The sequence below is a fragment of the Arvicanthis niloticus genome, chromosome 4 (assembly GCF_011762505.2).
Source record: "Arvicanthis niloticus isolate mArvNil1 chromosome 4, mArvNil1.pat.X, whole genome shotgun sequence".
NCBI lineage: Eukaryota > Metazoa > Chordata > Mammalia > Rodentia > Muridae > Arvicanthis > Arvicanthis niloticus.
Window position 1 is genome coordinate 121,710,299 of NC_047661.1, and position 17,563 is coordinate 121,727,861.

A 17,563-nucleotide genomic window follows, 5' to 3' on the forward strand; every position below is an offset into this window, starting at 1 on the left:
TCTGAAGGCACAATTCACAGTGTTTTAGGCAAGGTACTGTCAAGATTAGAAAAGACTTGTGATTGTAAACTTCCCTAGCCATTCATTTTGAAAGGTCTAAGACAGATGCTGAGAAAGTGTTTTTGTTTTTGGTTTTGGTTTTGGTTTTTTTTTTTTTTTTTTTTTTGGTCTTTATTAAATCATCAGTATTAATTCAGCTATCTAGAAAACTCCCTTGTACAATCCCAAGAGCTGTCACCCTCCCTCGCTTCTCCAAGCACTTTCTCTTACGTCTAAAGATTCAAGTGCAGACTGCAATATCTCACTGTGGATTTGAATGGGAGCCAGGATTGCCGGTGAAAGGAAAATTTCTCCTATAAAAGGTTTATTGTCAGCGCTTTCTAAAGATGTAGATTTTTTCTAACACAGGCTTACTGGCTTTTTTTTTTTTTTTTTTTTTTTTTTCACACACATTAATGCAGCTGTCTCTACCTCTCCTAGACCCACAGTCAGTTCCTTTCTTTTAGGAATGCTCAGAGCCTAGCCTTTGACCTCTGGATAGCCCACTTTATCTAAATGCTCCTTCGGCCATCAATATGATGTATGCTATTAAAAGGAAGGGGGTGGGTCACCCCAGCCCTTTAGCAACTGGAAAGCACTTGAAATTCCTCACATTCCTGTGCATTTTGCAGCGTGTTTCCCTAATTCACTGGCTTATTAGAATTAACACAAGTCTTTGCTTCAAGCTCATCTATTAACAAACCAACAAGCCAATAGGTCCCAAGAATCCCCCCACCCTCTTCTGATACGAGCCCATGGTGAAATATTAAAGCAGCTTTCCAAAATTTTAGATACACTTCAACCATGCAGCTATGGTCAAAGGTTATTAAAAGGTCCCCCACCTCTACTTGTCTGACACACAGAATCACCCCGAAGCTAAAATAAGAAACAACCACCACACTTGTCCACGGTGATGGGGAGTCCTAGGCTCTCATTTCAATTCTTATTAAAACAAATCATTGTTTTAGGTTAACGGATTAAATTTCAGCTTCCCATTTATGATTCATAAATGCCCGTGGTCAGTACTTTGCTCTCAAAACTGGCGGCTTATATGCCACCACTTAAAGGTTTACAACAGCAGCCACTGGCCTACTGGTTCACTGTTACCCAAGTAGGGCACCTAAAGTAGTACTTGACACATAGTAGGTCCTCAGGGAAAAAAAAATCCTGTTGGAATGACTGACAAGAACAATTGTTCCTGATAACTTGAATGGTTTCTAAAAATACTGAACATACATTCAGATATTAGGTAAATATTTCTTTATTAAATGATTAATTTTATAAATAAATTCTCTTCACTGATATAAAATTAAAATCATTTACAAATTATTCCAGTATTACATTTCCCCTCCCTCCCCAAAAGCTACATTTCTGATAAATAAAAACATTCAATCTTAAAACACCTGGTTTCTGTTTGCAGTTTGGAGTGCAGGTAGCTGTCTCAAGGACACTCACAGAGTGCCCCCCCCCCCCCAGGAAAGAATGAGAGGCCCTTTCATTAACTTCTGTCAAAGGACAAGCAGGGCTTTCACTTGGCCCAACTAATCTTATTTTATCTCTATTACAATTGTAGAACCAAGGGGGGGCGGGAAGACCTGGAGCAAAAAATACACTTAGCAAATAATTTACAAACAGAAAACAGAACGTCGTCCGTAAACACGCTCCAATATGAAGCATAACCAGTGCTCCAGTACTATGAAGCGAAGTATTCCAACTGCGGCTGCATTGTTGTCCATCCGCATCAGCCCCTTGGCAGTTTTGAAATACCTTAATGCTACTCAAGAATGAGCAAGGCACCGTTCACCCACCGCCCACCCACGTCTCCATGATGCTCCCGCTTCTCTGTCCAACCCACACTAGGAACCCAGGAGGCATTTAGTCCCTGAATTTGTGGATGTCGTTGAACAGGCTGTACAGGCGAAACGATGCCTCGTTGGGATGCGGGCAGTTGTAGTTACATTTGCAGGACTGAATCATCATGACGTTCTTGGAAAACATCTCTCCGTCTTCGCATCGGAACCGCATCTTCACAGTCCTGGTCTGCAGAGGCGTGCAGCACCGGCCGTCCACGCAGGAGCCGCAATACTTGGGCCTGTATTTCTTTACACTGGAGCATCCTGCGTAAGTGAATCTGACTGGTTCTGGGGATTTCTTGGTCTTGCTGCATTTCTTGCCCTTCTGGAAGAAAGAACAAAAGAAAGCCAAGAATGAGATTTGTTGGTTGTTTGTTTTGTTTTGTTTTGTTTTTGTTGTTGTTGTTGTTGTTGTTGTTGTTTTTGGAGGTGTGCATTTAACCACTGTACATAGTGTTGGGCTTCATAAAGACAATTTCTTTTCAAAGATAGCATGGATTTTTCTCTTTCTTGAATAGAGGCTCATATCCCACCCACCTGTCAGGTCATGGTCAAGCCCTGAAAGAAACTTACTTTTAGGCTGCTGTACACCGATTGTCCACAAGGACGCACTTCACAGATCCGGGTCTCTTTCACCAGGCGGCACTCTGGGTTGTCATTGGTAACTCGTGTGGAGATACCAGTTCCGCAGCTCTTGGAGCACTGGGACCAGGACGTGGTCTGAACGATGCATTTCTGGCCATGGGCGTGCAGAGGGTTGAAAAGAACTCGTGGTTCTGTGCCAAAGACTAGAAAGATAAACGAAATGGAAGACTTCTTAGATGCATGCACATACACACACTGGTTTCTACAAAGTTGCAGATCAAGAAAGCATTTCTGCACTGTGTCTTAAGGACTCGGTATCCACTTACCAGGAAGCCTCTTCAGTGAGCTGCCTTTTCCAACTGCGATTAACTCATTGTTTCTCGTTAACTCCACCTCCGAGGCATCGAATCCAAGGAGGTCATCCTGGTCGTCCAGGGAGTCCTTAATGCTGTCGTCATCACAGACCCATTCCTCACAGCACTGCCCGCTGACTTTTACCAGCCGGGGGTTGGGACAGCCCAGATTGGGGAGAGACAGTTCTTGGGGACACAGAGGGATGCAGCCCACGGCGCCATCAATACATGTGCACTGATGTTTACAGTTGGGCTGGAAGCTTTCCCCGTTCTGGTAGATTCTGGAGTTATATTCACAGGGTCTGCCTTCTGACTGAGCTGTAAAGACGACCAAAAAGAGAGAGGAGAAGGTTAAGATTCGCCACCACAAGCCGAAACTCATACATATTTTCCGCTGTTCAATTCAATGTATGGTAAAGTTCCCTACAGTTCCCCCGAGACTCGAGAGCTGAACAATACGTTAGTCAGGAATCACTTTTCCGTATGCGCTTTTCCTTGGGCCCAGACACTCTGAATTGCATTCCAGACTGCTGAAATCATGTGCCTTTCTGCCAAGCTACCATCAACAAAGCGTCACCATACATGGCCTCAAAATTACTAAACTTCTGGACTATGGGGACTATTAGTTTTTTTTTTTTTTTTAAGGGGGCCAAACCACAAGCCTCTTACCTCTGCAGATCCCTTTCAGAGCGGTGGAGCTGGCGCCGAAATTGCATTCCAGCCCCTTGGTGTGGTCGCAGGGCTGCGATTTGCTGCAGTCCTCGTTGAGTTGCTTAGCGCAGACCTTACAGCAGCCGCAGCCGTCCCGGACCAACCCGACTCCTGGGGCGCACTTGGGCGCCTCCAGAGGGCAGTGGCAGGCGGCAGGGCAGGTGGAGAGCGCCTGCAAGAGGGACAAGAAGCGCGTGAGACGGCATTGCATCCGGGAGGCACCTAAACTGCCCTGTGCTCTGGGGCTCCGTCCACCAGAAGTGTCTCGATGGCGTCCTGCCAGCCCGGCTACCCCGGCGACTGTGTCCCAGGAAGAGGTCCCCTGGACATAAGCAACAGCTCCTTCTCCCCACCCCCGAACTTTTCAGTCTAACTTTCCCTGCTGTGAAAGATCAGGGCCCGGGGAAAGGGATCGGAGAGGGCAGACCGGGAAGCGGTGGTTTAAAAAAAATGTCCAACTCACCAGCCGGATCAAGTGGAGAAGAGTGACCGCGACAGCGAGCGCCCTGGCGGTGCTGGAGCTCATTGTGGCGCGCAGGGGGAACCGAGGCGAGCGCGGCGACACGGAAGCCAACAAGCCGGCGAGCAGCGGGATCGAATGCGTCCGGAGTGCGGTGAGGCGAGGGCCGAGGCGGCGGGTGTCCTTCTCTTCGAGGTGCTGGCGGAGGAGGCGCAGAGATGGCAGGCGCTTCTCTGGGGCGCTCTCGCTCACGGTCTGCCCCGGCGCCGGGAGCCCGCCCTTTATAATGCCTGCCTCGGCGCCGCGTGTTGCAGTGACGTAGCTCTGTCGGCGCGTTCCAGAATTCTCAAACATCTCAGGAATGTTGGTTGGCGCGGGCTGCTGCCAAGCACCTCCCCTGGCTCCGTTGCACCTTTCCCCCCCTCTTCTCAGATCCATCAGAGTAAAAAAAAAAAGTTCGTTTTTTTCCACTTTAAATAATAACTTCCTTTGGGGAGGGCGGGCTGCTTGGGGCGCGAGGGTGATGATTTTGATTGAAGAGGGTATATCGTGAGTGTATTGGGGGTGGGGGGCGTGGTGTATGTGTTGGTGGGAACACTTCGGATCTGTGCCTAGACATGGGAGGGCGGGAGGACCTGAGACAGGAGGAACAAAAGTGGTTTTGTTTGATGATGCCTACCCGGGAAGGCAGCGAGCTGTTTGCTTGTTTACAACCAAGGTGAGAGTAAAGTTATCTACTTAGAGTCCAAAGGGGAGGGGGAGTTGGTTTCTAAGCCAGGGATCTATTTGTGGACTTCAAAGAGCCATGCTCGGATCAAGTCCCAAAGCACTGGCATGATGTTTATTAGCCAAGAGAAGTGTATTGCAAATTAATACTCGGAGTGGCATTTATGAATGGTGGGGGGAGCTTCCCTCTTTGCTGGCAAATTTCCAGCCAGAGGTCTTCCCTCATCCCTCCCCCTCTTTTTTTTTTTTTTTTGGTATGTTGTACTTGTTTGTTTTTGGAGGTTCCCATTTTTAGTTCCAGCCCACTGCCTGCATTGGAAATTCAAGAGGAAACGAGTGCAGAGTTCTCCCGGAGCCTGACGTCCGCTTCCTCACGGATGCGGGAGGCCGGGTCAACCCTCCTGGCCTCAGTCCCCAGACTGGCAGCGGTGGAAACTAAGCAGCCAAACCAGAAGCGGAGGAGACCACCATGGAGTGATTTGTCCTGAAATCATCAGGTGCAAAAGCTGCCAGGACCAAACAGATTTCAACAGGACCACTGTGCTCTTTGGATAGCTGGAAAAAAGACCTGGTGTGTTTGCAGACACCCTCCCCCAAGCCCCCCCCCCTTATGTGTATACCTCTGTGTCTATGTGTGTCTCTCTGTGCTTCTCTCTCTCTCTCTCTCTCTCTCTCTCTCTCTCTCTCTCTCTCTCTCTCTCTCTGTGTGTGTGTGAGCGAGCCTGTGTTCCTCGGTGCGACTACGTGTTTAACTCCTTTGTTTTAGATCACTTCAGTGCAATGGCTTTCTCTCCAAGTTCCGAGACAGGGATTCAGGGCACTGTAATAGAAGAAGTTAGGTTTTAAGATCTTATTAGACACACAACTGAAGTCCCCTCACAAGACCCTCCTCGGTGTTACTAATGGCATTCATAAACTTCAGAAGTTCCAGACGTATCCTACGTCCTTTTAGTAAGAAATGGTACTAGATTTCCCTACCCCTTTAATGCTCTGGACTAGCTTTTCTTCGTTTTTAATACTTAGGACCTCTCTGTCTTTGCAGCTTCACGATCTAGCTTAAGAGAACCTTCTGAACTGACTGTTCTATGAATGACTCCTGTGAGAACGGAGAGAAACTGTTGCACACACTCCAGTGAAGACAGCTGTTACCGGAAAGGGTTAAGTTCATTCATTCAAATGTGCCCTTTCGTAAGTCCTAGAGGAATTTGCTAGAGGCAGTAGGATCTGGAAGGCTTTCTGGGGGTGGGGACTTTTAAAGACAATGGGTTGTCAAGTGTTATGCAAATAAAGAAAGCAAAGCCTAGGCCTTGTCCCCTAGGCCGGCCAATTTATTAGTTAGAGAACAGTTCCTCCAGCCGTAGAGTTCATTGTTTCCATCTTAGGGAAGCGGCGGGAGGGTAGTGGGTGAGGATGGAGAAGGCACAGAACAGGGTAGAAGGAGGTTCTGGAGAAACAGAATGGAGAGGAGGGTTCCTGGCTTCTGTTGTGGCGTCTTTTCTATTTGACTTCATGGTTGTAAGTATTTCCAGATGGTGAATCAGACACCAGACGTAACAATATTTCCATATTTGGGTATAGCAGTAGCCTGCGTTTTTAACATTTTTCTCCCTCTGTTATCCAACCACAAGGCATTCTTGACAGCTTCAAATGTTGTTAAATATAGACTTAACTTCTGTTCCCAGAGCAGGAAATTCTTTGGAATTCCTTGTTTTTCACGCAATCTGTCGATCATGATTTAAAATAAAGTTACAGTGGATGATCCAACTGGCCTGAATATACTGTGTTTCTTTGCTGCGGGAGGTGGGGTGGGGGTGGGGGGGGGAGCAGCCTAGAGGACCAGTATACTGCACAGCATTCAAACAGACACGCCATTCCATAGATGCCTTTAAAAATCAGATTAAAGTTTTCTAAGGAGGATGTGTGGGGTTTTGTTTCTGGACTCCAACTGGGCAATCTCAGAGAATGGGATTGTCCCTGAGGAGACACTGGGAGGACATTAGCATCAGCTGTCCATTTAAAGCAGCGGGTGTGTGGTGAGAAGAGGAAGGGGAGCTGGAGTCCACAAGGCCTGGAGGTGCCGGAGGAGGAAAGGCTGCTGGAAACTTTGTGCATCGCCTCTGCAGACAGCTTAGCCTGCTGGTGACCAGGAGGAACAGCGGCTGTTTAAGGTCTTGCCTAGGATGGTCCAGAAACTCCAGACGTCCTGTCGCCTTCTCACCTCCTCTGCTGAGAGCTACAGATCCTTCGTTGACAGACAGGGTGGGAAATGTGCAAATGGTGTGGGTAAGTGTTGCTTCGGGTGCCCACTGCAGGGCTCTTTACCCCCACCGGCTCTCCACCCAGCGGACTTGTTTCCTTTGAGCCGCAAGCCACCGAGCAAAAGGACTGCTTGTCCTCTGCGGCTCTTGGCTTGAGCTGAGAGATGGAGAGTCTCACTTGCAGCTGCCAGGGAAGTTTAGATTACCCCAAGAAGGTTTCACTGTCTCGCAGCGACTGAGACAGATCAAAATCCCAAACCCGTCGACTCCAGCTTCCCAGTTTAGTGGGTCTCAGACTAGGGTGTACACCAGAGTCACCTGGAGGGTTGGTTAAAAGTCTGATTGCTAGGCCCCACTCCAGACTTTCTCCTTAGTTGCATTTTAACAAGTCTCTAGTGATGTTGATGCTTCTGGTCCCAGAATCACACGCTGCTCTGGACCACAGGAGTGCTCCCCCTCCTCCTCCTTTCCTCCCTGCCTCCCTTTCTCTTTCTCCAAGTCTCTCTCCTCACTGTAATACCTTTTTCCTCTCCCTACTTTTGCCCACCCTCCCGCCCCGGCTGTCCATAATCAGATAGGGGGTGGGGGTTGCTCACGACTCCACTTCTAGCCACATTTACCGAGTCTGCAAGAAGCTTTAAGGTGACACCCTCTCGTCACCCCACATTTCTGCACCCCTCTTCATTCCCACACCCCCACAGTTTGGCATGGTCTGAGGATAGGTGGGAGTGGCTGGGATTATGGTGGCAGCGGTGGCAGGAACTGAGTGACAGATTTTACGGGTCGGGAGGGCACGAGGGCAACGAGCCTTGGCCACGGGGCTGGGATCTGCCGCCGCCGCCCCCTGCGGCCCGCTGGCCCGAGAGCCGCACTCCCGCGGTGGCCGCGACTCGAGGTTTCCGGCGGCTCACAGCACAGGACGTTTCCAGCCTCGGTCCATATTTGGTGAAAGTCTTTCGAGACTCCGTCATCCGGCTCCAAGGGGGCGGCGGTCCTGGGAGCGTGCCCGGCGAGCGCGCTGCCGCCCCGGCGTTCCTGAAAAGTGCATCCTGGCCGCCCACGCCGGGGTCCCCACTCCGCGAAGGACCCCAGGGCTGGCCGAGTCCGGAGTCTGCAGCTCCTTAATCCCCAGCCGCAGCGCTGGAAAGCAGAATCCAGGCCTGCGCTGCGGGAGGCTGGAGGCACAGGGCGCTGCAAAGATTATGTCACTTTTCCCGTCCACCCGCTGTTGACTCGTTCTCCCCGCGGGGCTGCAAGTGGCCGCTCTGTGCCAGACTTCGAGGGTACGCCCAGGAACCGGGGGCTGGGGACTCTGTGTAGGAAAGTGGCTTTTGCTGAGACAAGAACAAACCTGGAGAGAGAGGGTGGGGACCAGGGGTTGTCTGGGGTCAGGCCCAGAATGGGTCTATTTGTTTATTTTTGTTGTTGTTTTGTAATCTTCCAAAAGACACAAGCTGGAGCTCACGCTGCCTCCAAGTCTATTTTCTTTCTTTCATATTTTATTTTATTTTATTTTATTTTATTTTATTTTTTGAGACGGGGTCTCTCTGTGTAACCCCAGTTATCCTGAAACTCGCTCTGAGGACCAGGCTGGCTTTGAACTCACAGAGGTATGCTTGCCTCTGCCTCCTAAATGCTGGCGTTGAAGCCATAGCCTTTTTTCTTGATTCAAGTGCACATCAACAAAGGAGGCCTGCCCGAGTAACTTTCCCACCGCCAGGGCCAAACCTCAGGACACCCCCTTCTAAGAATGGCTGTGTCACTAAGGCCTTATTCTATACCACACACTATTGCTGGTCTGATGATCAAGGCCTACAGCCCAGTCACTCCTTGCCCCGCTGAGGCATGCAGTCTTGCTAGCATCATTCTGTACCTGAATGAAGAATCAGAACTCCAAAAGCCAGTGACTAGCTAGATACAGGCCACTCAGTAGACCCCAGGTCTTGGTTCAAACCTGTCTTAAACTTAACCACAGCCTATATTGCCTGCTCCTGGTCCCTCAGTCAGACACTTAGACTTGATCACTTTTGTAAAACTTCTGTAGTTCGGCTACTACATAGCCAGACAGTCTAGGAAAAATACGTCAGATAGAAGAATAGTTGATAAGTTGACTAAAGGGGCATATCTCAATTGACTTTGAGGAGGATGGCAAAAAAGAAAGAAAGAAAGAAAGAAAGAAAGAAAGAAAGAAAGAAAGAAAGAAAGAAAAAGTTTTATTTTAAATCTCAGTAAAGGTAAGTTACAAGAGTTTTTAGGCACCATGGTAAGGTGATGGAGAGGATATTTCAGGCCAGACAGCTTGCAAACCACACTGATTAAGCAGTCCTTACCTGTGGAGGAAACCTTATCCTGATGGGAATGAACTACACTTATTATTATTATTGAGTTAAAAGCTTCAGCACTTTTTACTTGACAGTCCATCAGTTTACTTTTAACTCTTTCTCCCCTCACATATTGGTGTAAAAATCAGATCTGCAAACCAAAGGACTGGTTTTTTATTTTCCAAACACCAGGTTTATCTAGTTCATGAAATGTCCTGGCACAGTGCCACAGACCAGTGACATAAAAGGAGCAGGCACGAGAGTCAAGGCTGCCCTTGCTAATGTGGAGCAGAAAGTTAGTTAGGTAACTGCTAACAGGGAAGTCCATTGGGACAAAGGCAGTAGGGCCTTGGCCAAGTATAAGGACACAGTGGCTGAGCCACGGGGTCACTTCTGTATATTGGTCAGAGATCAGCTGGGACGTGCCTCCCCTGTCACAGCGTTAGGACTTTGTTTTTATGCTGGCCAAAAGTCCTGAGGGTTTGCCTTGCTTTCTCTTTCTATAAGATAATGGGGTGATTCCAGTCCAGGGCCCACACATTTAAGTTGTTACTGGGCTCTGCTGGGTCACAGAAGGCCATGGCTGAGGATATATACTGGACGGTGTTTGGCCTCAATGCTGGGGACTGTTTGAGTATGGATAAATGAAAACATAGCCCTATTTTTTTTTCATATAAAAGAGATACAAGGGATACGATGTATTTGTGAAGTCTTCAAAGTTTTAAAAATGGGCAATTAGGTAAAGTCTAACCAGTTTGGCTGATTCTTGAAAATCCAAAGGAGACACCTTACAGGTGCCAGTTGCGATGTTCAGACTGCTGGCTTCAGGGTACTTGTCTTTTTGGGTGCCTGGTAGCTCCCAGCTACCTGTGAAACTTCCAAGAAGAGCAGCCACTGCCCAGTTCATTGCCAAGTAAACTTGACTTTACCTAAGAATCAAAAGTGAAGATATGGCCCAGAAGCTAAAGTGTCTGCCACCCAGGCCTTGAGTTCAGATCCCCAGAACACATGTAAGATGCTGAGTATAGGGACTGGAGAAATGGCTCAACAGTTGACAGCACTTGTTATTTTTGTAGCAGCCAGTAGTTCAGTTCCCAGCATCCATATGATGGCTCACAACCATCTGGAATTCCAGTTCCAAAAAATATGACACCTTCTTCCGATCTCTGCTAGCATCAGCAGACATGGTGCATATACATACATACATACATACATACATACATACATACACACACACACACACATACACACATGCATACATACATACATACATACATACAGGCAAAATAGATGCATCAAATAAACCTTTTAAAAAACAGCTAGGCATGTTAATCTCAGCCCTGAGGAGGTGGTGATGGGCAGATCATTAACCAACCAGCCTAGCAGAATCAGTGGGCTACAGGTTCAATGAGAGACCCTGACTCAAAAAAGTAAGGTGGAGTTTGCCTTTTAGATCCCTGATTTTGAAAGGCAGAAACAATCAGATCTCTTTGAGTCTGGAGCCACCCTAGTCTATGGAGCAAGTTCTAGGCCAACCAGGGCTACACAATAAGACTTTGTCAATGACGACAACAACAACAACAACAATAATAATAATAAAGAGTGATTGAAAAAGATGCCTAATATTGACCTCTGGCTTCTACAGGCAGGCACACACACACAGACACACAGACACACACAGACACACACACACACAGGCATACACACATACACAAATACACATATACACACATACACAAACACATGTATACACACACGTACACAGACATACACACATACACAAATACACCTATACAGACACATACACACACAAACACACACATACACACACAGACTCACACATACAGACAGACATACACACACATAGACACACAAACACAGACAGTCACATACACACAGACACACACATTTTGCCACTCAGCTCTTGGTTGTAGAAGTTTAAGACCTATTAATAAAATGGAAAAATTGTCATTTTTTTTCATCCACTCCCAAAACACCACCCAGCCTTCCTGCTCTCCCCTGAGTCATCGCAGTGAGCAGCTGGCACTGTCTTGGCAGCAGGATAGGAAACACTTTTCTTAGGGCACTGTATCCAATGGGAACCATATCTGTTTGTTTCCCCCACCTGGCGCAGGGCCACAGGAAGCCCGACATCTCTGTCTAAATCCCTCACCTTACAGAACTTCTTGTCTTGTGCTAACACAGAAACATTTCGCTGGAAAGAACTGGAGGGCACTTCTCCCACCCCACCCTGCAATCTATCTTCTGGAGATGATTGAGCAATTTGAAATAGAGTAATTATAAGTCACTATCAAATGAGCTGGCTCCAGATTCAGGGAATCAAGAATTCAGCCTCCACCTTTTATGTTGTATTTCTGGAAATACCTTTCTCTTAATTACCTACTTAAAAAAAAAAGCCACACATACCGCATTAGGAATTCAGAAAAGATTTGATTCAGAAAGGCACACTGGATGAGGCTCACAGATAGTCTACAGACAGATTGAATCTTTTCATTTGTGCCAGCTTTTTGCAGGTCACGGGGATTAAGTATTGGGGGGGGGCGGTTGTGACACTGGGCTGATTGTGTACAGGAAGACATAAGAGTGTATTAATACTCAGCCTGATGCTTGGCACACAGAAAACGCGTAATAAATTATAATTACCGCTATTGCTAGGCACCATGATTATCTCAACTTTTGTTACAATAGCATTGAATGAGCCAGCCTTATCCTAGAAAGTGTTTTCTAGTCTGTAGAGGAGATGACCTCAGGCTGTACATGCATGTATTTATATGGTATACTAACAATGTGATTAAAAAACCCCACGGAGCCTAGCATTCAGGATGCACTGGGTACCAGAGACCACCCAATACAGTCCTCAGACTGCCGTTTTGCCTGTGGCCCTCCATGGTAGTGAGTAGTGTAAGGTTTGTCTTAGTTTCTTTGGCAATAAAGTAGGGTTGGACCAGTAAGGGTCAGAGAAGCTCCTCAAAGATCAGCTAAGTAAGATAAATAGATACATAAGGTGCTGTGTCTGAGGGTCAGACCTGACTGGTGCTTGACCTTACCCGTGGGGCCGCTGGGACCTTCTACAGTGCTTGGCTTTTGCTCACCATGGGCTAAATAGCTAGAATATATGTATTCAACTGAACTTTATACACAACTCTGTAGTGTATTTTATCAAAAGATGAGAAAGTGGTGCTTTACTAGAAGTTTGTAACACGTGTACTCTGTGCAAGGCAAGGCTCTCGGTAGAGCAGAGCTTCCAAATGTCACTGCTGTTAAGGACGACGTGGTATGTGTCCTGCTGTGGAATCCACCTTAAAATTTGAGAACTACCTTGCAGTTTCTGGAAGTCTCTTAATAACTGAGCCCATCAATTCAGTTTTGTTTTCTAGGTATGTCTTCAGTTTACTTGTGTTTGCAGTAACTGTGGATCCCCCAGTTTCTATGAGATGAGAGTTTGGCAATTAGTGAGTTAAAAACAACCTTACTCTTTAAGGCCCAGGCCTGAGCCTGTTCCTATTTTCTCTAAAGAAGGAGAGGGAAGGGAGAGAAGGAAGGAGGGACACACAAACACATATGCACACACATGTGCACATATGGAGAGAGAGAGAGAGAGAGAGAGAGAGAGAGAGAGAGAGAGAGAGAGAGAACAGAACCTCTCAGAGATTTCGAGATACCACAGTAGTAACTTAGTCACCACCCTGATGCTGATTTTGTTACCTGAGGCATCAAAGCTGCCACCGCCCACGACCTGTGGCCACCTTCACAACTGTTATCAGGCACAGTACTCTCCAGGCACCAGGCAAGCACACCCAGTGTGTGCTTTCGCAAGCTGTCCCTCAGCCTCGGGTGGGCGGTGGTGCCCTAGGTTATGGCAAGCTGGAAGCAGCTTGAAGGTAGCGCGAGCTATTTCCCTGGTTAGATTTCAGCTTGAAAACCAAAACAGTTTTAATGCCATTGATTCTTAAAGGACAAAAAAAAAAAAAAAATATGCATTCAATGTTTGAAATTTCTGAGGCTCTGAGAAACCTTCTGAAGAATTACAAAGTTTAGAAAAGTACTAGGGTATTACAGACTAAGGGTGACCAGTTCAGTTCCATCTAATAAACTTGGGACATGAGTGTGACCTTGTCTTGGAGAGCAAAGCAGAGAAAAACGTCTGATCTCTGCCTTAGTGGTCTTCAGGACCTGGGGAGACATATGCTTTCACAAAGGGAACATTGGGACTGAAGAGAGGACTCATGGGTTGTATTTTACTCAGAAGTCTGGCAACCTGTGTTCAATCCTCGATCATGCACAAAAAGCCAGAAAGTCCATATCTGTAATCTCAGCACCCCCATCTTGAGACGGAAGGCAGAAACAGGAGAATTGACGTGTGAAGGCTAGCTAGTCTAGAGTCCAAAGCACAGCAGAAACAGGCAGAGACCAGAGACCCTGCCTTAACAAGGTAAAAGATGAGATTGGAAAGTTGTTCTCTGACCTCTGCAAAGATGTTATAAAGTAACTGTCCTCACTCATATATGCATACACTCATATACTCACATACACATATGCACAATCATAAATAGATAGATGGACAGACAGACAGACAGACAGACAGATAATAGGTAGGTAGATAGATAAAAGCAGCAACATGGTGTAGGCTCATGCTTCAGGAATAGTTGAAACGGGAGATATTTAGAATATAGCAGCCCGGTCCAGCTTGTTCCCGGGCAGCTGCCATGTTCCTGCTGTTCCCACTCTGTCTGCAGCTCCCGTTATTTAGAAACACTGACCATGACACCCATGAGATGCCACCATGGCATGCTGGCTCTGCCAACCTGCCACGCTGCTCCCGCAAAGCTAGGCTAAGCCCCTGGTAATACCAGCCATCCTCGTGGTAACCGGTAGAAAGAAGACTCTTAAAGCTTAATGATTATCCAAAGGATTTATATATTTAGAAATGCTCAATTAACAAGACGCCCACACAATTAGAGTTGTTACCCAATATCTAACCTTTTGATAGAAATTGGTACCCAGAACTGCTTTTGACCCATCCATCTTTCTCCATGATCAATCGCCTCTTTTTTCTCCTCTCCTTCCTCTCCTCCCCTTCCTCTCCTTCTCTCCTCCCAACTCCTCACTCCGCCTACCTTTCATACTGTCCAATCACTGAGCTTTATTGCAAATTTAGTGGGAAAATATCCCCGCTACAAATTTCACAAACATACATACATACATACATACATACATACATACATACATACTTGTGGGGCAGTGGGCTGTGAGAAGCAGCTGGGTGCTTGGTCAAGCATGAGCTTGGAACCCCGGAACCTTATTGGATGGCAGGAGTTCAGCTCTGCTCCCAGGCCCTGGTTCTTTTCAATTAGCTTCAGCCCTCCAACAACCCCTCCCACAGAGAGGTTTATGGCCAACAGTCAAGAGGAACAGGCCTCAGGTCCTAGAGAGATTTACATACTAATGAGGTACTTGAAGGCCAGAGGGTGGAGCCAATTAAGCATTCTTCCCCAGCCCCTCCCCTTTCTCCCTCCCTATTTAACTCAGGTCTGCCCTGGGTTTTGGGGGGGTGCATCCAGATCCATCCACCATCAAGCCTGTAAAAACCCATGGACTTTCTCGTGTCACTGGGGCTGCACCATAGGGAACTGTGGAGCCACAACAGCCATGCCTAACTTCCCCCTGGAGGAACTCTCAGCATTCCCAGCAACTACCTACACATACTTACATACATACAATATATATTTGTGGGTATTTCTGGTTCTGTCTAGGCTGCTGTAGGAGTGCAAATAAATGGGGTCTACTTCTCTTTAAAAATGGAAGTGCTTCTTTGTATGTCTACTGTGATAAATGAGAAGTGTCTGACATTGCCCCTCCTACAACACATGTTCAGTTTGAAACTGATGACTACAAAGAACATGTGCACTTTCACAGGAGATTAGTGAGCATCTGGAGGAGAAACTTCTGGCGGCAGGGCTGGGGGGTATGCTCACAGAGGGCATGGATTACAGAGAGGGTAAGCTCCAGGCTGTGTGCTCTTGTCACTGAAACCCTTTTTTCTGGGGAGCAAAGAAAAGTGCTACTTATTGGGCCAAACACTATCAATGTCACCTCACCAAATGTCTAAGAAATCCTCACAGGCAGCAAGATAACTCAGTGTGTGCAAGTCTGAGGACCTGTGTTTGATCCCTGGAGGAACCCACATGGGAGGAAGGAACTGACTCCTGAAGGTTTTCACTAATCTCTACACACAGCACAGAACATGACATATACGCAGTTGCATCTACACATATACATACATCACACATACATATATTATATACACAAATACATACATCATACATATATCATATATATATATACCACACACATACATCATATACACATACATGTGTCACACACATTACACATAAACAAACATATACATGTGTATCACATGTATACATATACACATACACACATAAACACATATACTATATATATATATATATATATATATATATACGTTACATCATACATATGCATATATACATATTACACATGCATCACATACATGACACACTATCCATTAATCACACAAACACACATATATCACATATACAAACATATACTACTAATAATTTTTTAAAAATTATGATGCATCCTCTGGGATGAACTTTTCTGACATTTTTCTAAGCTTAAGAAGTGGAGTTTCCTCACACCTTTAATCCAACATCTTGGGAGGCAGAGGCGGGCAGATCTCTGAGTTCAAGAGCAGCCTGGTCTACAGAGCAAGTTCTAGAACAGTCAGAGCTACACAGGAAAGCCTTCTCTTGAAAAACCAAAACCAAAACCAAAATGAAAAAAGCAATCTCACATACGTGGCACAGAGGCATGCGTTAGACATGCAGGTTAAACAACCATACATTTAAAATAAAAATAGACAAATTTTTAAAAAGAAAAAAAAAAACCAGAGTTTCAGAGATGTTAATCAGACAATTAGAATGTGGCCTTCTGGGATTCTAACTCAGGTTTTCGTCCTTTCTATATCCCCTCATCCTGGTACTTTGAGGGGTGTTTTTTTTTTTTTTTCAATTGTTTTGAATATTTTAATTTTAACTTTGTATTTACTTATTTTTTCCCTGAGGCAGGGTTTCTTGTAGCCAGACAGGCCTTGCATTCATGGTGTAGCCAAGGTTGGCCTTGACCTTGTCTCCTGCAACCACCTCCTAAATGCTGGCAGGATAAGCCTGTACTATCACCTGGATTTTATGCACTGTCTGGGGATGGAACCCAGGGCTTTGTACATGGCAGGCAAGTGCTCTACCAACTGAGCTATAGCCCCAGTCCTCCTATTTTATAAACCGTTGCCCCGCACTGGCACTGTGTCTCTACGGAACCAACCCTTTAAGGTCTTAGCAGCACTTTCAGGTCCGCAATGGTAGTTGCTGAGCCAGAGATGACTCTTAGTATCTAAGAGGAGTTACAAAATGAAGCGAATGGGATTATTAGCATCAAACTGACAGCATCAGCACCATCATTACAATCAGAGAACAGCATGGTGACACTGAGCCTGCATGTCACCTTGTGTCTTTGCCAGACACCATGGAGGATGATTTGGATGTGTGTGAGCTGTTTGCCAGGGACAAATGACAAGCCCCAGGGGATGCAGTCATCATTAGAAATAATGAAAGAATCACAATTTGTGGGGTTCGTATTTAAGAGATAGATGGTGGGCGCCATGGTAACCCAAGGCTACCAAGGAGCACTGTGGTATAATCTGGAAGTTTACTTCTGGACAGTAGCTAGCTGGTTATGTTAGAGAGTACTGAACAGAGGGGTGTGTTGGAGTGTGGGTCTGTGTGTGTGTGTGTGTGTGTGTGTGTGTGTGCACGCACAAATATGAAGGAGATAGGAAATAGGAAGAAAGGGAGAGAGACAGACACAGAGAGACACAGAGAGACAGAGAGAGCCTACAGGTACCTCTGGTTGTGTTAAGGCTTCAGGTTAACCACCAAATCTCCCAGGACCTCAGTCTCTTCTAAGGCTCTATTCGTTGCTTTCAACTTGGATCTGAAGTCTGGTTTTCAGCTAAATTTGTAGGCTTTTCCGTGGGTGTTATACACGAGCCCTTATATTTTCAAAGGTTCCCTCACTGCCACATTCACAAGATGTTTTTGCTGTGCTGGGGTCTGAGGATACAAAGATTACAAAGATGGTGGAATGAAACTGTGTTCAGTGTTGCTCTCTGCTCTCCAGAAAGTGAGGTGTTCCC

The 17,563-nt window shown here is 46.4% G+C and overlaps 1 protein-coding gene and 1 long non-coding RNA gene across 2 annotated transcripts; one reads left to right on the forward strand and one right to left on the reverse strand.

Annotated features, from left to right (window-relative positions):
* Window positions 1-1,284: 1,284 nt before the first annotated feature.
* Ccn1 (cellular communication network factor 1) lies at window positions 1,285-4,285 on the reverse strand. Its single transcript, XM_034501255.2, has 5 exons — window positions 4,005-4,285; window positions 3,500-3,713; window positions 2,804-3,148; window positions 2,466-2,680; window positions 1,285-2,217 (listed from the first exon to the last, which is right to left on the reverse strand). The coding sequence occupies exons 1-5, from the start codon at window positions 4,065-4,067 to the stop codon at window positions 1,915-1,917; spliced, it is 1,140 nt and encodes a 379-aa protein (XP_034357146.1). The 5' UTR covers window positions 4,068-4,285; the 3' UTR covers window positions 1,285-1,914.
* On the forward strand, window positions 4,188-6,491 carry LOC143442152 (uncharacterized). Its single transcript, XR_013110164.1, has 2 exons — window positions 4,188-5,298; window positions 5,770-6,491. It is a non-coding gene; the product is annotated as an uncharacterized LOC143442152 (long non-coding RNA).
* The last annotated feature ends 11,072 nt before the right edge of the window (window positions 6,492-17,563 follow it).